Source organism: Heptranchias perlo, chromosome 9 (genome assembly GCF_035084215.1).
Source record: "Heptranchias perlo isolate sHepPer1 chromosome 9, sHepPer1.hap1, whole genome shotgun sequence".
Taxonomy (NCBI): domain Eukaryota; kingdom Metazoa; phylum Chordata; class Chondrichthyes; order Hexanchiformes; family Hexanchidae; genus Heptranchias; species Heptranchias perlo.
Window position 1 is genome coordinate 45,327,506 of NC_090333.1, and position 22,416 is coordinate 45,349,921.

Genomic DNA, 22,416 nt, shown 5'->3' on the forward strand with positions numbered 1-22,416 from the left:
GCCCCTTCACAATCTTATATGTTTTAATAAGATCGCCTCTCATTCTTCTGAACTCCAATGAGTAGAGTCCCAATCTACTCAACCTCTCCTCATATGTCCACCCCCTCATCCCCGGGATTAACCGAGTGAACCTTCTTTGTACTGCCTCGAGAGCAAGTATGTCTTTTCTTAAGTATGGACACCAAGACTGTATGCAGTATTCCAGGTGCGGTCTCACCAATACCTTATATAACTGCAGCAATACCTCCCTGTTTTTATATTCTATCCCCCTAGCAATAAAAGCCAACATTCCGTTGGCCTTCTTGATCACCTGCTGCACCTGCATACTAACTTTTTGATTTTCTTTCACTAGGACCCCCAGATCCCTTTGTACTGCAGTACTTTCCAGTTTCTTGCCATTAAGATAATAACTTGCTCTCTGATTTTTCCTGCCAATTCTCATGATGCTATTCTACCAAGCTGACATAGAACGGTTCTGGTTCTTCGCCCCTCCCGTCAGCAGAACAGAGCCCCTTTAAAACGACTTTGTCGAAAGACAACGCAGCAGTTTGGGACTAGTGCCAGAGTCTACTCAGCTAAATTGACACAGGCTATGAAAGACGATTAGAAAAAAGTCCTAACACAAATAGATCTTTACTAATATTCATTCGGTGGAATGGTGAAGCATGTGCAACAAAAGAATTGTGACTGGGACAAGTTTTCACTCACCTCGATACCACCAGTGGAAGAATTAACATTTTCAGCATCCTCATCAACAGCTCGCCAGGGAACTGGAAATACTTGATTTCCTAAGAAGTCACAAATACATAAATCCAGGTGGATGGAGCCCATTAAAAATTCTGCTAATAAGTTTACAATAAAATATACTGAAGAAGCGATCTTTTTACATAAATATAATTCGAAATGAAATGTCACCAGACTTTGGCAGAATTTAGAAATACAATCATATGTTTATTTGGGAAATACGAATAAATACAATTACTGACATTAGAAAATAGGAGGGAGAGGAAAGAGAAACGGAGTTTCCAGAACACGCACAAGTCCTCAAATAATCACCATGAATTTGCTCATCTTTTATATTAATGTCATAAAGATACATATATATAAAGTGCTTTTGTAGAAGTGGCACCTTTGGGTAAAAAAAAGTAATCGATGTGAATTTAACACTGGTGGAATTGTGAATTTATTGATTTTTGTTTTGGCCATCCATTAGGAATTCCCAGTTACATCGATGATTAAACAGAGTAAATATTTTTTGTTGTCAGTGAATTAGTGTCAAATATTTTTAGTATTGCCTACCTGTTCGGAGAGGTGCTTCGTCCTAAGAAAAAATCCCAGCGAGCACCCGATAATAACAGACAACACCGAGAGAATGAGCATACCGTTCCTTTTAAAGACAGCCTTCATCCTAACCGAGAATGCAGCAAATGCCACCGCCATCGTGCCCTGGTCTGTTGCGCTGGAAAGGACCGCTACTCCATCCAGATGCAGTTCTGTGACTGCTCGCAGACAGGGGCTCAGCTCACATGTCACATCACTGGGCTTTGCACACACACATACCCCTGACCTCCAAGCCCAGACTTCGTCAAATAGAAAGCATGCACCAGCTGCCATTATTATCCCAAACTTATGGCTCTGATCCTATTATCAGAGAGTTCATTAATTATCAAAGACGATTACTGACCAACTTAAAGCGTGAGTTCTGCCAGCACTCAGAGATTGAACTACTCGGTTCCCGGACTTCAAACATTCGAAATGGTTCTGCAGAAAATGTAAACTTAATAGAAAAACAAAGCAATGTTTATTCAAATGTTACTCGTGCGATAGCTTCCCTTCTGTTCCAGCCCGTAAAAAGGTTGGGTTTTTTTTTAACCAAAAATAATGTTAATTTTAGGCTTGAACCTGCAATTAAACAAGAAAAAGTTCCAGCATCCAAATGGCTCAGTCGATAAATTCACTACCAGTATGTTAATGAGCTACATAGACCAAGTTCAATCTGTTGACCAGATAGTTGTTCTCAGTAGAGTGGAGAAAGAGAGAAGCCGACCTGAGAGACAAATGGTAGATTGGTGGAAAAAGCAAAAGAAAAAGGCCAATAGAATTCTGGGTTTTATATAGAGAGGATTGAATTTAAAAACATAGATGTGTTGATGAATCTGTGGAAGACATTCATTAGGCCACAATTCTGGACAGAGAAGGCAAAGAGAATGGCTGATGGGAATGTTAAAATTTTTGAATGGGTTTCAAAAGTAAAGATTATTTCCACTGGTCAATGAATCAGTAACAATGGCACATACATTTAGGATTACTACTCAAAGCCTTGTGGGGGAGGTTATGATAATTCTTTTCATGCAAATGGTTATTAGAATATGGAATGTATTGCCTCTGTGGTTATTACTGTATTTAAAAGGGAATTGCTTCAACAGCAAAAATATTAGAGGATACTGGACAGAGCTAGGAAAAAGGACTAGAGTAGGTAACTCCAATAGGCAGCTAGGACTGGTGCAGGTAAGATGGACAAGTGGCCTCCTTCTATGGTGAAATTTGTGTTGTTCCATGATCTAAGTTGGGGTGACAGTAGGGGTACTACAACTAGCCCTCAGATGGAATACTATAGAGTACTAGAACACATCAGAATCTTACCTCCCTTTTATACTAATTCTCGGGATGTGGGCGTTGCTGGCAAGGTCAATATTTATTGGCTATCCCTAGTTGCCCTGAGAAAGCAGTGGTGGGTCTTTTTGAGCCGCTAGTGGTTTTCATCCAGATCATTAATAAAGGTGGTGAAAAGCAGTGGTCCCAATACTGACCCTGTGAGACTCCACTATTGACCAGTCCCCACATAGAACCACTGCCATTAATAACTACATTTGTCAATGAGAATGCAACTAATTCCTTATCCAACCCAAAATCTGCCTGCTAATCCCACAGGACTCAACTTTAGTAGCTTTTTAATGCAGCACCTTGTCAAAGTCTTTTTGAAAATCAAGATACACAATGTTGACTAGGCAACCTACATCGACCAACCTAGAAACTTCCTTAACAAATTCAACCAGGCTGGTGAGACACAACCTTTTTTTCCTGAAGCCGTGTTGAGTTTCCCTAATAATCCTTCTCTCTTAAGGTGGTCATACAATGATCACTTCTATCAACTTGCCTGTAACCAAAGTCAAACTAACAGGCCTATAATTTCCCAGTTCTGACTTATTGCCCTTTTTAAATATCGGCACCACATGGGCCTCTCTCCAATCCTGGATCCCAGGCCAAGCGAGCTGTTAAAATATGAGCAAGGTGCTTGCAGAGGACAGCCCCCTTCTCTTTGAGCACCCTCGGGTGGATGCTGTCAGGGCCAGCAGCACCATTCATTTTGAGATCCTTTATTCTAGTCAAGATTATAACTGCATCTCTTTGACACTTTCACTTTTAGCATCAACCCTACAATGTATTACTGGTAACTCAGCATCATTTTCTATAGTTAAGACTGATACAAAGTAGTCATTTAAAATGTCTGCCATATTCTGGGAGTAATCCCAGATCTGTCCTGAGCAATCCTTCAATGGTTACAGGGAACTGGATGGGAAGAGGAAACCATGTGTGAGGGAAATGGAAGGGGAGCGAAAGAAAGGGGGATGGAAGTGATAGCGAGGAGAGAGATTTGCCATATATTTCACTTTGGCTTATCGTGTTATTGGCCTGTTTTTATTTCAAAATATACTTTATTCCATAAAATTTAAAGGTGCACAGTTTACACACAGTTCAAATAAAGGACACAAAATGCAGCAAGGCAGTTCAAAGCAATACAGTGCAAATCGTATGCACTGGGATCTCATTATTACAATTTTGAAAACACCGTACATATTTTCTAATACATTCTGTGCAACACAAGGTGGGATGGCCTTCATTTGGATCCTGCTGACCCAGTCTGAGCTCAGCGCTGCACTTTTCCGCTACAGTCACAGGAAGTGATAACATTGTGGGCTGTTCATCAGGCGGATACACGGGGCTTTCCCGGAACCTGTAGTTTGCCTTTAAGGGAAGTCCTGGAGCGTGAGACAGCCAGCGCGCTGCTACCATTATATTTTTATATATTTTTTTTTTGCAAACGGGTTTGCAATTTTTGGGTGAAATGTCTGCTCTTCGCGTTTCTTCGACATTCAACAAACTCAGCGGTCTGGGGAGGGCGGCTCCGCCTTGGAGAAAGTGCGGGTCCGGGTCCGGCGGGTTCACTCTGCTCCGGTCGTACAGCTCAAGCCCAGACCCTGACTATCTGCACAAGAGTATCGTGCCCACCGACCACTTCCAAAAGAGTCTCCCGCGGTCAGTGTCAAACTCCACATCCTCCCCTCCACCGGTCGCATCTAACTTCAGTTGTCTCGGACGGTATTTAGGTGAAAGATCATCTTGCAAAACTGGGCTTGCAACATTGCCTGTTTCAACCCGCTCGTTTATTTAACGCCGACGAATTAAATGTACCAAAACAAGAAGTGATTCACCGGTCGGGTCGAAATGTTTCTTGCACCAGTCAGCTGTAGTTTGTATGAATCGTGGGTTGGATTGAATAGAAGTTTTCTGGCACGTTCAAAGTACCAGAGGCCAGTCATTGTGAACCGTTTTAATGCAGATCAGCATTTAAATATTTACAAACACATGACCCCTATTTGCGAAACTTGGATTTCCAGCGAGTCACTTTGCAGGTGGTGAAATGCCGCTTGTGGCACCGGCCCAAAGTTGCCAACTCTGTAAATAGGAGCAGATTTACAGCGTTATTCTTACCCGTCGGGCTGGGCAAAGATCGCCCTCCCCGCTTTATAAACCTGTTACAATATGTAACTTTAAACAATATGACGGAGGGGATTTGTAGCTTCCTCGCTTCCCAAATTCTGCCCGATGTGCGGCGTGGTTTCTCCGGGTCAGTCCGAAGTTGCGGCTCTTATTAATGGGGTGAGTGGGGGGCAAGCGGCTCTCGCCCATCACTGACATCGGGGTGGGTTAGAGAGCAAAAACGATGGATCTCCCTAAAGACGAAAAAAGTGACATTTCAGTATTGGTTTTAAAAAAAGGTTTAAGTATTTTCTTGATAGACAGAGGGGTACTTTGAACAGAAAATATCCTAGACTTTTCTGTTCCGTTTAAATCTGTTACAGTTATACCCGGTGTACTTGTGCATTTAAAAGGGAGATTTCAAATGGGCACACGTCCACAAACTTGCTGTGAACCCCATTGGAGAAGATCATATATCACTTTACAGAGACTTGCATTCCGTGTTGTGGTTATACACGTGACATTACCAGAAAACTAGAGCTTTTAAAAAAAATAAGTATAATAATGGGGACAGGGTAGTTTATTTTGATATAACACGTGACATAGCCTTGGTCAATCAATGTTCTGAATGTACTATCAAAACCAGTTTTTTTCAAGTGTATAATAATGGAAACTCAGTGGTGCAATGAGTTGATTATTTGTCTTTCATTTCTGAGGTTTGGGGTCATACCTACCTCAGACAAATATGACAGAAATCTCTAAGGGTCCTACTTGAGATGAGTTTGAAGTCTCAATCTACTTCCTAGTGAACTAGGAACCAAAGTGCAAAACTGGCCCAAATTTGGCACTAATTGCATTAAGATGGCAATATCACTGACATTCAGAGAGACCACAGGATGACTAGTGTGGGAAATGGAAACATGTCACATTGGTGTAATTGGGGGTGCTGTTGTGAGGTTGTGTTCCAGGAATATTGTTGGAAAGAGTACAGGGAGTTAATCTGCATCAGCCATGACCTGGGGGTACTTGATGCTTACACTAGCTGTCCAAAATAGAAAGTACTGCAATTCCCAGTGCTACAATCCTTCCTCTTAGTCATTGAAAAATGTATAATGATGTGATAAGATCCCCAGATACACTGGGGCTTCCACAATAATTAACAAGTGATTAACTGTGGGATATGATTATATTGCAAGATGGTTTCTCTCATTGTCTGTTTATACCATGTTAAGTAAATAGTTAAAAATAAGTTAGATGTAAATTTTAAATGGAAATTATATTGATACAAATGATCTCGCTATAAACCTTTTCTTATGACCATCAATTCTCAACTGTGAAAAATAACATTTCATGCAACTGAAGACAGTTATTGAGGTATAAGCACACAATACTGAGTATACAATTCAACAAGGTTCATTACAACCCCAAAGAGATAATGTTCCAAGCTGTGTGATACTAAGTAAGGAGAATTTTCATTGATAATAACATCAGTCTGCAATTAGTGTGATGAATGCTGTTAAAGTGTGATATAGGAACATAGGAACAGGAGTAGGCCATTCACGAGGGGCTGAATGGCCTACAGGAGTAGGCCATTCAGCCCCTCGTGCCTGCTCCGCCATTTGATAAGATCATGGCTGATCTGTGATCTAACTCCATATACCTGCCTTTGGCCCATATCCCTTAATACCTTTGGTTGCCAAAAAGCTGTCTATCTCAGATTTAAATTTAGCAATTGAGCTAGTATCAATTGCCGTTTGCAGAAGAGAGTTCCAAACTTCTACAACCCTTTGTGTGTAGAAATGTTTTCTAATCTCGCTCCTGAAAGGTCTGGCTCTAATTTTTAGACTCTGCCCCCTACTCCTAAAATCCCCAACCAGCGGAAATAGTTTCTCTCTATCCACCCTATCTGTTCCCCTTAATATCTTATAAACTTCGATCAGATCACCCCTTAACTTTCGAAACTCTAGAGAATACAACCCCAATTTGTGTAATCTCTCCTCGTAACTTAACCCTTGAAGTCCGGGTATCATTCTAGTAAACCTACGCTGCACTCCCTCCAAGGCCAATATGTCCTTCCGAAGGTGAGGTGCCCAGAACTGCTCTCAGTACTCCAGGTGCGGTCTAACCAGGGTTTTGTATAGCTGCAGCATAACTTCTGTCCCCTTGTACTCTAGTCCTCTAGATATAAAGGCCAACATTCCATTAGCCTTGTTGATTATTTTCTGCACCTGTTCATGACACTTCAATGATCTATGTACCTGAACCCCTAAGTCCCTTTGGACATCCACTGTTTTTAATTTTTTACCATTTAGAAAGTACCATGTTCTATCCTTTTTTGATCCAAAGTGGATGACCTCATATTTGTGTACATTGAATTCCATTTGCCACAGTTTTGCCCATTCACGTAATCTATCAATATCGCTTTGTAATTTTATGTTTTCATCTACACTTCTTATAATGCCACCAATCTTTGTGTCATTGGCAAACTTAGATATGAGACTTTCTATGCCTTCATCTAAGTCGTTAATAAATATTGTGAATAATTGAGGCCCCAAGACAGATCCCTGCGGGACTCCACTAGTCACATCCTGCCAATGTGAGTACCTTCCCATTATCCCTACTCTCTGTCGCCTTTCGCTCAGCCAACTTCCTAACCAAGTCCGTACTTTTCCCTCGATTCCATGGGCGTCTATCTTAGCTAACAGTCTCTTATGTGGGACCTTATCAAATGCCTTCTGGAAGTCCATATAAATAACATCCATTGACATTCCCCTGTCCACTACTTTAGTCACCTCTTCAAAAAATTCAATCAGGTTTGTCAAGCACGACCTACCTTTCACAAATCCATGCTGGCTCTCTCTGATTAACTGAAAATTCTCGAGGTGTTCAGTCATCCTATCCTTAATTATAGACTCCAGCATTTTCCCCACAACAGATGTTAGGCTAACTGGTCTATAATTCCCCGGTTTCCTTCTCTCTGCTTTCTTAAAAAGCGGAGTGACGTGTGCAATTTTCCAATCTAGAGGGACAGTTCCTGAATCTAGAGAACTTTGAAAGATTATAGTTAGGGCATCTGCAATGTGCTCACCTCCTTCCTTTAAAACCCTGGGATGGAAACCATCTGGTCCTGGGGATTTATCACTCTTTAGTGCTATCATTTTCTTCATTACTGTTGCTTTACTTATGTTAATTTTATCGAGTCCCTGTCCCCGATTCAATATTAGTTTTCTTGGGATTTCCGGCATGCTATCCTCTTTTTCTACTGTAAATACTGACTCAAAGTAATTGTTCAACATGTCCGCCATTTCCCCATTGTCAATGACAATATCCCCACTTTCAGTTTTTAAGGGGCCAACACTGCTCCTGACCACCCTCTTTTTCCTAATATAATTGTAAAGTTCTTCGTATTGGTTTTGATATCCCTTACGAGTTTCTTTTCATACTCTCTTTTTATAGCCCTTACTATCTGTTTTGTGACCCTTTGTTGATCTTTGTATCTTTCCCATTCGCCAGGATCTGTGCCATTTTTTGCCTTTTTGTATGCCCTTTCCTTATGTCTTATACTGTCCCTTATCTCTTTAGTTGTCCATGGCTGTTTTTTTTGGCAAGTAGAGTTCTTGCCCCTCAGGGGTATAAACCGATTCTGTATCACGTTAAATGTTTCTTTAATCATTTCCCACTGATCATCAGTTGTTTTACCCATTAACAGATTTGCCCAGTTTACTGTGGACAGTCTCTGTCTCATCCCATTGAAGTCGGCCTTGCCCAAGTCTAGAATCTAAACAGCTGATTCACTTTTTTCCCTTTCAAACACTACATTGAACTCGATCATGTTATGATCACTATTGGATAGATGTTCACGCACAGTTAAGCCGTTAACTAAATCTGGTTCATTACTCATTACTAAATCTAGTATGGCTTGCCCCCTTGTTGCCTCTAGGACATACTGCTGCAGAAAACTATCCCAGACACACTCAAGAAATTCACTACCTTTCTGACAGTTGCTAGTCTGCTTTTCCCAATCTATGTGAAGGTTAAAGTCCCCCATTAAGACCACTATGCCTTTCTTACACTCTTGTCTAATCTCTGCATTTATACAATCTAGCGCTTCAGAGCAGCTGCCAGGGCTCCTATATACAACTCCCACGATAGTCTTAGATCCTTTCCTATTTCTCAATTCAACCCATAAGGTCTCTGTTGGCTGCTTGTAATGTTTTATACAGCTGTGTGGGTGAAAATTGTAAATTATAACATTTTATTTTAAACTTAAAGGTTACCCATTCCAAAGCTGCAGGATACAATCCAGCGTTACCTGACTGCACAGAAGCCGCTTTTAGATAATGACCAGTATAGGTAAGTAAACAGAGAACTGAGTCTCAGGTAGCCAATATTTTAGTATTGTTATTTAATGCTCCCAATATTTAACAACATGGGATAGCCACCCAGTCCTCTGATTATTTGCTGTATAATTTTGTTGTATGTTTTTCTCTTTTTATGTGTGCATCACTTAGCCACATTGACCAATCATCACTTGTTGCAATAGCTGACTAAATAGGCAAGTATTTGAATTAAAGACACAAGGGGCCCGATTTTAGCACCCGCTATCGAGTGCGTTCTCGGCGGGGGGGCCTCGAAAATTGTAAAATCCAGGATCCCGCCCACTTCCGGGTTCCCCGCTGACGCGCCGGCGTGCGCGCGCAGCCCCCGCTGGTGGGAATCCCGCAGGCAATTAAAGCCAGCGGGATGCCACTTGAGAGTATTTATGTAGCCATTTCAGGTCATTAACTGACCTGATTAAGGGACTGTGTGAGATTTTGGATCAACATGGGACTGTTTCCCACACTGGGGGAAACACTCCCAGATCGAATGGACGTGTTGCAGCTGTCAGCCTGTGGCAGCTGCAAAGGTCCATTTGACAGGTTGGTGGGGGGGGAGACCCTCACCCATTGCAGGAGGCCACTCTGTCACTTGGGACAAAGTTTGGCCTCCACCACCCTCCTCCTGACGGTCACAGTCACCAACCTGCACACTTACCCCGGGGTCCAGAGACATATACCTACCTTGCAGACCCCCTCAGATGTACATCTTGCAGATGGGGGCCGCCGTAGCTGCAGTCATGACCTCCTCGGAGGTCGAACAGCATCACCAGCCTCGCCATCCACCTCTGACACATGGAGCTCCACAACACAGTGCTGTGACACATCCAGCTGTACAGCAGGAGGGAGGGCTACTGCAGAGAGAGATGCGTCGCAGAGGGCACTACCCTCGCCACAGGTTCCACAGACCGAGGCTCAGCCTCCTGGACCTCTCTGAGCAGCAGTGCACACGGAGGCTCAGAGTCACTCGACATGTAGCCGTGGACATCTGCAGCCTCTTTCATGCCGAGCTGCTCCTGGCTGGCCCGTGCACCATCTTCCTACCTGTCACTGTCAAAGTCACCACTGCCCTCCCGAACTTCTCCTCCACAGCCTTCCAGGGTGCAACCAGGGACATCGCCGATGTCTCTGTCGTCTGCGCAGAAGAGCCCTGCAAATACACCTACACCCACTCTGCAGTGACACAATGGGTGGCATCAGTGGTGGGTCCTCATAGTGATACCCAGGAGCGGGCATTATTGCACAAACCGGACAGGATTCGCGAAGACATGGCAGTAGTGGTGCCAATATAATGTGTGATGTGAGTTGTTCTGAAATTCAATAGAAGTAAGAACCATGACAAACCCTCAAACACCCTTGTGCATCCCCTTCATGCTCACGACACGTTTGCCTTACGCTGCCTACTGCACATATGTGATGCATGCCCTGTGGCTGCAGCACAGATGGTGGCAGGTTGAGTGAGGCTGGCCGTGAGAGAGAGATGCACGAGAGGGTGAGTATGGGATAGAGCCATGAGATTGTATGAGGATTGGGTTGCGTGGTAGTGGCGGGGTGAGTACTGGCGAGGTGAGTAGGTGCAGGTAAGATGAGGATGGGGTTTGAGTGGGTATGAGGGGTGATGTGACAGAGTAGTGTTGGCAGTGCCGAAGGAGATGTGGGGTGGGGGCAGTGATGTGGCAGACGGAGTGTAGGGGAAAGACTACGTGTACTCACTGTGGCTGACCTACTGAGGTCATTGGACCGCCTCCTGCACTGTGTGCAGGTGGGCGATATGTTGGTGGCGCAGGTGACCCCCTCTGCCACCTTGAGCCAGGCCTTCCTGGTGGCAGAGGCAGGCCGCTACCTCCCGCCCGCCGGGTGGAAGATCTCTGTCCTCCCCCTCCTCCTCACCCCATGTATTGATACCTGGGGTGAGGCATCATTAAACTGGGAGCAGCCTTCCCCCTGGGCTGCTCCATGCAGTCATCTTTGCTATTTGTTGCAGCATCTGTCAGTGGAGGACTGCCCCTTTAAATAGAGCGCCTCCAGCTGACAGATCTTACTGCGCATGCGCAGCCCGCCTGCCCGACGCGCAGACCAGCAGCGGGGAACCCGGAGGAGCAGGTAAGTGGCTCCAATTAGTGCGTTGCCTGCTACGATCACGCGGGAAACCCACTAATTTCTCTGGGCGCGTTACCCACGTGCCCGCTTGCCCACCCGCCAAGAACCCGCACCCCTGGTAAAATCGGGCCCAAGGTGTTACAATCTATCCTGTTCTACCCAGCATCACAATAGTTTGTAGACACAAGGCACAGACTACCCAGAAATGCTACATCTTTATGTAGTTTGTTAAAATTTTATTAAAAAATTAACATTGTACTGTTATGAAACTCTGCCATTATCTTTCATTGTTATACTATTCTACAGTTTGTTATACTAGTGCACAGTATAGAACAAGATAGCATAAGATAGACCAAAGTTTACCATCAATGCTGCAAGACACCAGTTATCAATCAGCGTTGTGGCGTGACAGAAATTAGATTACTTTTCCAGATTCTTGTGTTACATTAAAGAATTGCTGATCAGAGACCAGGCTATTTCCTACAGGAAGAGAGAGACTCTGATCACTCGACTGCATTTCCCAACAGCTGGTTTAAAGTCTCACTTCCAGTACCTTCTCTGTCACGTTTGGTGTGCCACCTGAGAATATCGAGAGAAAAGCATATGTTTAGTTTTGGGGAGGGGAGAGAGAAGGAATTGGGGGATGTATGTTTGTTTCATTACTAGTAATAGGAATAGATACAACAAAAGATTAACTTATTTAAGAAAAAACTAAAATGACTGGTATCCCTTGCACCATTTTTGATAGTCGTGTTTGTTTTTTTTTAAAAAGAGAAGTTATGTGATCACTCATTGTAGCACCTGTTATGTGGAGGATACACTGCAGAATTTGTATTAAACAGTGCCCCGTGGCACCTCAGGAACATTTTGCTACTGAGTTTTGTTTTTTAAAGTGTTCAGGTACTAGGACGCTCACCTCTTGAGTTGGAAGGATATGGATTCAAGCCTCACTACTTGAGCATATAATATAGGCTGGCACTCCAATGCAGTACACAGGAAGTGCTGCATTGTCAGAAGTGCAGTGTTGTGAATGTTAAAACTGAGGCCCAATCTGCCTGATGCTAAGGTTCAGTTGAATCCTACCAAATCTGTCGCCCATCTTGTACTCCAGATTCGTCCATCAGTAAACTTGACCAGTTTAGGATTAGGAGGATAGACTAGATAGGGAACAGTATAAGAAAGAAATCCAATTTCAGCTAGGTTAATGAAAGGGAGAAATTACTGTTGGTGCAGAATACCTGACTGTCAAAATCTGTGGTGTTTGGTAAAAATGTTAACTGAACCATTTCCTGTAGCTTACAGTAGTTTGGTATATTTCTTATTGGCTCATGCAGTGTTAGGTACTCTGTGCCCTTTATTTTAAAAAGTAACTTGTTTTATTAGTTATTGATTCAGTTCAAGATCTATAAAGTGCTGTTATTTTCTACTATGAAATATTTGTGAGAGGAAAACTGACAAAACAAATTGGACTAAAAGAACTTGAAGGGACCAATGGTATGTCAGGTTTGACATTAGTTTTGTCATTATGGAAATATTGGTAGTATTTAATCCAGCACTGCTGTATTTTAATATATACATGTATATGTATGTAACATTTTAATGAAGGATTTACCCTATTTTGTTTTTAAAGTTTGAAGCTGGTAACTGAAAGTAATATGCAATGCAAATAAAACATTCTTCACAAAAAAAAAGATAGGATGGACACTAAGGAGCTTTTTCCCTTCGTTGAGGGTTCTATAACAAGGGGACATAGATTCAAGATAAAAGGCGGGAGGTTTAGAGGGGATTTGAGAGAGAACTTTTTCACCCAGAGGGTGGTTGGAGTCTGGAACTCACTGCCTGAAAGGGTTGTGGAGGCAGGAACCCTCACAACATTCAAGAAGCATTTGGATGAGCACTTGAAATGCCATAGCATACAAGGCTACGGACCAAATGCTGGAATATGGGATTAGAGTAGACAGGGCTTGATGGCTGGCGCGGACACGATGGGCCGAAGGGCCTCTATCCATGCTGTATGACTCTATGAAAGTAAAAGATCCCATGGCGCTGTTTGAACAAGAGAAAGGAGTTCTTCCTGGCCAACATTCCTCTTTCAACCGACACCCCAAAAACAGTCATCGGGTCATTCATCTCACTTGGTATGCTGCAAATTGACTGCTGCATTTGCCTACATAAGTGACTTTAAAAGTAATCCATTATTTGTGAAAAGCAAAATACTGCGGATGCTGGAAATCTTGTTTATGAAGTTGCTTGGCATGTCCCGAAGACGTGGTAAGAGCTAATATAAATTGCCTTCCTCTCTCCTTATCTATCTATGAACCTTGACAATGAATGTCATCAGGCTGTTCAACTTCCTAACTGAGCACAGACTGGGAATCATCCTAGTGTGTAGGGCTCAGGTACTCATTGGATAAACTCAGTAAGCCAATGGGGAACTGGGAATTATATAGGCCATTCTTGCTGGTCAGCCATGATCTCATTGAATGGCAGAACAGGCTCGAGGGGCTGAATGGCCTACTCCTGTTCCTATGTTTACTGGTGGTTTTGTTTCTCCATAGACCACTAAGTTCTATGTGTTCCTTATTTATATCAGATCCTGGTTGACTTTTGTAGCTTAATTTTTAAAAAAGATTAATGTGTAATTTGAAAATTAATAATTGTGGTGTTCTATGGGGACTTGCTATATACTGAATTAGCTGCTCTCAGCAAAATGGCAGCGGGACACCACAAGTAGCTTTTGTGTCCCCAGGCTAGAGAGATAGGAAAATAAATCATGTTTCCCAAGCCTGCTGGTTATTCAGCAAACGCCCTGGTAGAAATGAAACGTGTACAGACATTAGATGAGGACCCAATCAGGCTTGACAGTGATGCCACTATGGGTGAATAGCCTGCTGATGCTCACTGTCTAGACATGTGCATGAAAAATAGTGGCAAGGCACCAGAGAGCTGCTGGCACCTTGGAAGTACTCCTGTATGAATTGGCACCTTGGAAGGAGAGAAAATTAGGAAAGGAAAATATTTTGGCAGCTACTTCTGCTAAATACAATGTCCTCCCCCCCTTCCTCCTCTTCTCCCCTCCCTCAGCTGACCGAAAGTAAAATGGCTACTGCCAGTTTCTGAAGTTCATGTTCATGTTGGCTGAACATCGCTTAGTCTTTACAGTCTTTACTTAGTCATGTGTAAAGCTGGTGAACATGCAGTTGATGTTCCCAATACTTAAAAAGACTAAAGGAAAAAGAAAAATACGGGTGTAAATGTAATGTAAAGGAACACAGCCATGTCTCTTTTTTTTTAAAATGACTCACGTTCCCAACTGTTCGGTTTTGGATAGGACAGTACGGAGTTTGAGCAGATTGTTCAGAAACTTCTAAGAGGTAAACCAGACAGCTTGATTCCTCAAAGTCCATGAAGTGGAGCCATTTTAAGTATTAAGGTTTTTGATGTAATTTCTTCAGCCAAGCAAATCTCAGAACCCAAGCTATGATCTTGCCTCTCTCTGATTTTAGACTTGGCAAAGGTGACTGTTAACAACTCCAGCCAAGTTAAATAATTCATCTCCTTTAAAACTGCATTGACTTCTTGGTCAGGTTGGTAATGTATACATCTGCTCACCTTTTATGGTCTGTTTTTCTATTGTAGGAGAACTGAACAGTTGGCTCAAGATTTTGAAAAGGGAATTGGTAAACAGCTGCATGAAGAGCTTGTGGCCCAAGACAAAAGAAACAAGCACACCAGTTACATTTCAGGTGAGGTATACAAATCATTTGATCTGACCTGCCAGACCAAGAGTATAGACAGAAAACTCGGCCATCTGCACATAGAAAGGGTCTGGCTGGTTTCATAGTTCAGGAAAGACAACTCCTGACGGTGTTTTTGCTCCTTCTGTATTATGGCCGGAAAGATTGCATGTACAGAACTAAATATCCATTTGGTATAATATTTGTCTCGTTCTTTTTGCCAATTTATTGCAAATCCATTGGTTGAAAGGAGTCGCTACAAACTAAGTATAAAATATTTGTCAGATTTTGCCATTTTGAAAAACGGTGCAGCTAACGAGATTTTTTATTTTAAACTGTACACGTAATATGCCTTGTTTTGTGCTAAATTGCATGAATTATTACAGCTACTCTATACCTGTCCCGTTGGCCTATTGGATAACTGTAATGAGAAAGGTGGTACTGAGTCACTCACATCAAAGTCCCAAAGGTAAGGAATCTTACAACACCAGGTTATAGTCCAACAGTTTTATTTTAAAATCACAAGCTTTCGGAAATTTCGGAGATAATCTCCGAAAGCTTGTAATTTTAAAATAAAATTGTTGGACTATAACCTGGTGTTGTAAGATTCCTTACATTTGTCCACCCCAGTCCATCACCGGCATCTCCACATCATCAAAGTCCCAAGTTTGATCTCTGAACTGTGCTATGTTAGTTGACCTCTGGGTAGAAGTGCCACAATTGGCCTCCACATCCCTGGCCCAGGGTGGAGAAAAATCTGCCAAGGTTCACCACTTCTGATCATTCAATGATCCCTGGTGGAGAGAGCTTGTGAGGGCATTGAGCGAGGACTGGATCAAGTTCAACTGTGATGTCTGCCAATCGATTCTCCTGCCAACACATGCTAGGCTCATGCATGGAGAATGGCTGTTTGGGTAAGTTATTGGAGGACTGATGATGCCTCTGGAACTGTACCGATGCCTGAGTCGCTATCTTCAGGAAAGAAGAGAAAATTAGGAGGAAAATACCAGAAAACAAACTGCATAAGCAAATTTTGAAAAAAAGAGGCAATTATGGAGCATGTTACACTAATGTAAAGATAAAATGTATACTTTTGAATGCTTAATATATTTAGTGCTTTTGAATCTTTTTTTCCCCTTATTTCCTTAGGACCCTGGTTTGATATGTACCTCGCTGCGCGTGAATCAGTCGTCTTGAATTTTAACCCTTTTATATCTTTTAATCCTGATCCAACTCCTGCGTATAACGATCAGCTTATTAGGGCGACCAACATGACTGTGTCAGCACTGCGTTTCATGAAGACCTTTCGAGCTGGCTACTTGGAGCCTGAAGTTTTCCACCTCAATCCTGCTCGAAGTGATACATCTCTTTTTAAGAACATCATTCGATTTGTTCCTGCCTCCCTTTCATGGTATGGAGCCTACATGGTTAATGCCTACCCTCTTGATATGTCTCAGTACTACAGACTCTTCAACTCCACTCGTATTCCCAAACCTGTTCGAGATGAGCTTCTTACAGATGACAGTGGCAAGCACTTGCTGGTGATGAGAAATGGACATTTCTATACGTTTGATGTTATTGATCGAGATGGAAGAATCACAAAGGCTTCTGAAATCCAGGCTCACTTCAAATATATTTTGTCTGATCCCAGGCCCCCTCCTGAATTTTCTCTTGGGTATTTGACAAGTGAAAATCGAGATACCTGGACCTTGCTGAGACAGAAGCTGCTGGAGGCTGGGAATACACAGGTGCTGAATAAAATTGATGCAGCTGTCTTCTGCATTTGTCTAGATGACATCACCGTGAAGGACCACCTTCAGCTCTCCCACAACATGCTTCATGGAAATGGCCTCAACCGCTGGTATGACAAATCCTTCAGCATTATATTAACCAAAGACGGCAGTGCAGCTGTGAACTTTGAGCACTCGTGGGGTGATGGTGTGGCTGTTCTGCGTTTACTGAAAGAAGTTTTCAAAGACACGATCCAGAGGCCTGCAATTTCACCTGCGATGTTGCCTGCAGCAGTCGACTCCTCTCAGACTGTGCAGAAGCTGGAGTTTAAACTCGACGATGTTCTGAAATCGGGCATTTCGAGTGCGAAGGAGAAATTCAATGCCGTAGTGAGCACCTTGACTATTGATGCACAAGAGTTCAGAAAAGGTGGGAAGGAGTTCTTAAAAAAGCAAAACCTCAGTCCTGATGCAGTGGCACAACTCTCTTTTCAGATGGGGTTTCTAAGACAGTATGGCAAAACGGTAGCTACCTATGAGTCGTGCAGCACCGCAGCATTTAAACACGGTCGTACAGAAACCATCCGCCCTGCCACCATTTACACAAAGAAGTGTTGTGAGGCATTTGTGAAGGAGCCGTCGAAACACAGCATCTCTGACTTGCAGATGATGATAGGCGAGTGCTCCAAGTATCACGGACAGCTGACCAAAGAGGCTGCTATGGGTAAGTGCAGACGTCCTGAGGGTCCTGTCACTCGCTGTGATTGCCTTGGAGTTTATCATTTTCTTTCCAGTATTCTTCCCTCTTAAGATGTTGACTCGTGCAGGGTATTTTTTTCCTATGGTCACTGGCAGCCTTCAGCTATCTTGGCCAAGTGACCATTCTTCAAGAGTAAGCATCACACCCAAACCAAATCCTCTTCAACTGATGTCCACCCATGCACACTTTCCATAGAATTTTACTGCAGCAAAGGAGGACATTTGGCCCATCATACCTGTACTGGTTCTCTGCCAGAGCTAATTATTTTCCCCAGTCCTTTTAAAGTTTTTATTCTATTTTCCAACATGGTTCACAGGGTAGTGATTAAGAGCAGAAAAGCTGGGTGATTTTTATCCACTAGCTCAGAGTGTTTCAGGTTTCTGAAGTTATGTTCTTCATTAAAGTAGTAAAGTCATTGGTAGTACTTCCGGACCAAAGTACATCTCCCACCCCCTCCATGACCCGGGTGTGGAAAAAAAAATGATAGCATATTAATTTGGACTCTGTCAAAAAATTTCCCATGCAGCAGCTTCAGAGACTTGACATTCAGGCATTTGCTTTGAACAGGTGATACTGTTCCTTGACAAGCAGATATTACTGTCCCTCCCCTTGATTTTCCTTCTTTTTAAATGTCTCTAATAAGAATATAAGAAATAGGTGTAGGCCATATGCCCCCTCAAGCCTGCTCTGCCATTCAATAAGATCATGGCTGATCTTCTACCTCAACTCCACTTTCCAGCCCTATCTCCATATCCCTTGATTTCCATAGTATCCAAAAATCTATTGATCTCAGTCTTGAATATACTCAACAACTGAGCATCCGCAGCCCTCTGGGCTAGAGAATTCCAAAAATTCACAACCCTCTGAACGAAGAAATTTTTCCTCATCTCGATCCTAAATGGCTGACCCCTTATCTTGTGCCTTTTCCCCCTAGTTCTAGACTCTCCAGCCAGGGGAAACAGCCTCTCAGCATCTACCCTGTCAAGCCCTCTTAGAATTTTATATATTTCAATGAGATCACCTTTCATTCTTCTAAACTCCAGAGAATATAGGCCCATTCTACACAATCTCTACTCATAGGACAACCCTCTTCATCTCAGGAATTAATCTAATGAATCTTCGTTGCACCGCCTCTAAGGCAAGTATATCCTTCCTTAGGTAAGGAGACCAAAAATGTACACAGTACTTTAGGTGTGGTCTCACCAGAGCCCTAAATAATTGCAGTAAGACCTCCTTACGCTTATACTCCAACCCCCTTGCAATAAAGGCTAACATACCCATTTGCCTTCCTAATTGCTTGCTGTACCTGTATATTAACTGTCTGATTCGTGTGCAAGGACACCCAAATCCCTCTGACTACCAACATTACTTAGTCTCTCACCTCTTAAAAAATATTCTGCTTTTCTAATCTTCCTACCATAGTGGATAATTTTATATTTCCCCACATTATACTCCATCTGCCACCTTCTTGCCCACTCACTTAACCTGTCTACATCTCATTGCATCCTCTTTGCGTCCTCCTTACAGCTTACTTTCCCACCTAGTTTTGTATCGTCAGCAAACTTGGATATATTATACTCGGTTCCCTCATCTAAGTCATTGGTATATATTGTGAACAACCGAGGCCCAAGCACTGATCCTTGCGGTAACCCACTAGTTACAACCTGCCAACCCTTTATTCCTAATCTGTCAAGACTGACCTTGCCACATGTAAATTAACCCATTTGCAAGAAACCACATGTAGCGACTATTAATGCAATGGAGGGCACAGAAATCTGTGCCCGATGTGCCCCAATGTGGCTGTTCAGTGGTATGGGTGGCCTGCATGCAAACCTCATTAAGGCTTTTGAAGATATACAGCAAATCAGCATTCATCGTACAAGCCGACATCTTGTTCTAAGGGTCTGCTATTCTCTGGGAAAAGAAAAATGCATGACCCCTGGTTAAGGTGTTTTATGGTGGGAATCATTCTTGTGGCCCTCCTCTGAACCTTTTCTAAAGCCTCAACATCACCCACCATGTGAGGGGACCGAAACCAGTATTCTAAATGAGGCCTTACTGAGGTCTTGTACAAGGAGAAAATGGTATGTTTCATTTTATACTGGAGTGTCATGTGAATGCAACCCAGTACCCTATTTGCTTTAGCTACAGCTTCACGGCATTGGTCGGGAAATTATGAACTATGATACCAAGATCATTTTCTTTCACCATGAGCTTCAGTTCTGTTCCATGTAAGATGTAAGTGCTTTCGCGTTGGTTCTGCCCACATGCATAACACTGCACTTCTCGAAGTCAAATGCTGTTTTCTAAACGCAGGCCCATTCCCCCAACACATCGAGATCTGCGTGCAGCTGTTTAGTCTTCTGCACAGATCTGTTTCTGTGCTGTAATATTCTACAGTTCTGTGACTTAAACTTTAAAAAAAACCCAGCACCTCAATGGTAACATTGAACTACCCCAACTAACTTATGTTTGTCTTTATCCAAACTATTCCTGGCAGTTTTAGATTAGAAATGCGTTTACATAGTGTAAAGATTTTTGCTTCATTGTGTGAAAATAGTGATTTGCCCAGACTGTAGATAGAATGAAAGGGTGACTATTTTCAAATGTATTTGTCAGAGACATCAATCACTACATTTTGTTCTTAACTATACTTTTTTTTTTCCTTAACAGCTCAGGGATTTGACCGCCATTTGTTTGCTTTGTGTTACCTAGCAAAATCTAAAGGAATGTCTTTACCAGAACTATTCCAGGACCCGTCGTATATTCAAATCAACCATAACATTCTTTCTACTAGCACACTAAGCAGTCCTGCAGTGCATTTAGGAGGCTTTGCACCTGTTGTTCCTGATGGCTTTGGTGTGGGTTACAGTGTCCACGATCACTGGATAGGCTACAATATCTCCAGCTATCCTGCTCGAGACCTTAAGGAATTCCTAAAGTGTGTGCACAAAAGCCTGGATGATATTTTTGATGTGTTGGAAGGTCGACCAATCAGCAGCTGAGTTACAGGAGCTGAAGGGATGGAAATGGATCAGTAGGAACGTGATGATAGTACTCTACACTTATTGAACCTGATGTGGTGCATCTGAAAACGCTATACCATTAGTGTTGTCACTAAGTTGATCAGTATGTTATACGAAAAATCATACTTGAATCAATGTGCAGAGGATTGCATGGTGCAGTAGTTTGAACACTGGCAATTCACTTCTCTAATTTGGGTCAAATCCCACCCAGATTGATAGGGTGAAAGTCTCTTCTGATTGCTGGGTATACTATGAAATGAATATGGGCCCAAACTAATTAAGTGCTCAATGACATTGAGAATGTCAAGTTAATCAAGAGGCAACAGGATGACTGGAAATATAAGACTCATACAATTCTAGGTGCTGTTCTGCGGTTTGAGCTGAGGGACATTGTTGGGGACTTTTAATGTGTATCCAACTGTGCTACATCTGACCTGGAATTCCTCGATAATACAGGGTACCTGAAATGGAGTGTTCTAATCCCTAGCACTAACATCCCGCACCTTGATGAGCACAAAATTCAGTTATTTTAATTTTGTATGATGTGCTTCTTGTCCAATACTCTTATTTAATCACCTCATTGTTCCTGTGACAGATCTGTAACCACCATTATTTTACCCTGTTATACAGCTGAAAATACTCTGTCCAGCCACAACCAGTGAATATTTGTACACCCACAATTACACTTCATTCAAATTCTAGTTACAACCCTTAATTATCTAAAGGAGAATGCCAATGTACATTAGTACTAATTCATATTCAATTTAAATTTTAACTTGGTTTTTAGTTAATTGATTTGAGATGATTAAGTTTTATTTTGTTCTATTCACTGCATCTACTCAGTGTAACTCAATTCTTTTCATATGAACCATAGTACTGTAATCTTACAGTATGTGTTAGGGAAGTTTGGTTACCCTTACATAATAAATAAATAATATGATTTAAGCTTTTTCAGTATACATTCTATAGGTTTTAATATTGCAAATATTAGGATGTAACACTTCCCATGAAGGATCCTTTTGGGTTTTTTTATATAAAGAGTTTATGATGCTAGAGGTTTGACCAAAGGATTCTACTTTTGGGTACTATAAAACATTTACTAACCATTCAGAGTGAAGTGATGCATTTAATTATGCAAACTCAATGCAATTTCTGGGTACTGTGCAGCTGATTCAAATATAAAATGAATAGTGCAGAAAGATGACCTGACTACAATGCTTTCGCCAAATGATGATCATGTTTCAAAGTCTAACCGGATTAATTATTAAAATGGAATTGGACTAACATTGTTGGTATTCATATTGTGCAAATGTAAGGGACCTAGTTTAATAGGATAATCACTGTTTTGAAATTAAACCAAAAATAAACTAACTCACTTAACATTTGCATTGGGATTTCCTTGATTCTCTCAATCTGAACAATTATCTTCTGCACTTTGTCTTCCAATTGTTTATCACAGACAGTCACCAGGAATTTCCTCAGGGCTGCTCCCACTCTGGTGCTGTTACGAGCATAAATGGGGTTTCCTCTGAAGTTAGTGTTGGAGTGGGAGATGCTTGAGGAAATTCACCCCCATTGTTTCAAATTTTTAATAACTGCTTCAATGATGTAAAATGTGTTGTGATGTAAGACATAATGTGAAACATGTGACATTAACATAGTGAGCATAACTTAAAATACATGCCATAAAACTTGATGTAAAACATGTCGTAGACTATTTGCAGTGCTCTATATAGCAAAATTGTCAGTGTACATTACACAAACATTTATGATTTCACTATAAATAGTAAACAAGAAATCTTTCTTCTTTCCCCCGCCACCCCCATCATTTTTAACTTTGTGAGTGAGCGAGCTACAAGTGGGAAAATTAGAGGCTATCTTCCTCTTTAAGGTAAAACCTGTGTGATCTTATTTACAGACAACACG

General features: G+C 42.1%; 2 protein-coding genes across 7 annotated transcripts in view; one reads left to right on the forward strand and one right to left on the reverse strand.

The window, feature by feature from the left end:
* The window catches only part of slc1a7a (solute carrier family 1 member 7a), a 77,746-nt gene extending 76,306 nt beyond the window's left edge, over positions 1-1,440 (reverse strand). The window contains exons 1-2 of the mRNA XM_067989709.1: positions 1,300-1,440; positions 709-788 (exon numbers count right to left, since the gene is read on the reverse strand). Of these exons, the coding sequence (XP_067845810.1) occupies positions 709-788; positions 1,300-1,440 (221 nt within the window). The remainder of the gene's footprint in view (positions 1-708; positions 789-1,299) is intronic.
* Positions 1,441-4,001: 2,561 nt separating this feature from the next.
* On the forward strand, positions 4,002-22,195 carry cpt2 (carnitine palmitoyltransferase 2). Of its 6 annotated transcripts, none has more exons than XM_067990310.1 (5): positions 4,002-4,317; positions 9,034-9,114; positions 14,877-14,983; positions 16,124-17,428; positions 20,138-22,195. In XM_067990310.1, the coding sequence occupies exons 1-5, from the start codon at positions 4,127-4,129 to the stop codon at positions 20,467-20,469; spliced, it is 2,016 nt and encodes a 671-aa protein (XP_067846411.1). In that variant the 5' UTR covers positions 4,002-4,126; the 3' UTR covers positions 20,470-22,195. The 6 variants fall into 6 exon arrangements, with proteins under 6 accessions (XP_067846411.1, XP_067846412.1, XP_067846415.1 ...); XM_067990311.1 differs by having other exon boundaries at positions 4,224-4,941; XM_067990314.1 differs by having other exon boundaries at positions 4,240-4,317; positions 16,228-17,428.
* Positions 22,196-22,416: the final 221 nt, after the last annotated feature.

Coding starts and splice junctions, on each gene's coding strand:
- cpt2 (XM_067990310.1), top strand. CDS start 4,127: ATGTCTGCTCTTCGCGTTTCTTCGACATTCAACAAACTCAGCGGTCTG. Junction 4,318..9,033: donor TTCCAAAAGAGTCTCCCGCG/GTCAGTGTCAAA, acceptor TTAAACTTAAAG/GTTACCCATTCCAAAGCTGC. Junction 14,984..16,123: donor GCACACCAGTTACATTTCAG/GTGAGGTATACA, acceptor TTATTTCCTTAG/GACCCTGGTTTGATATGTAC.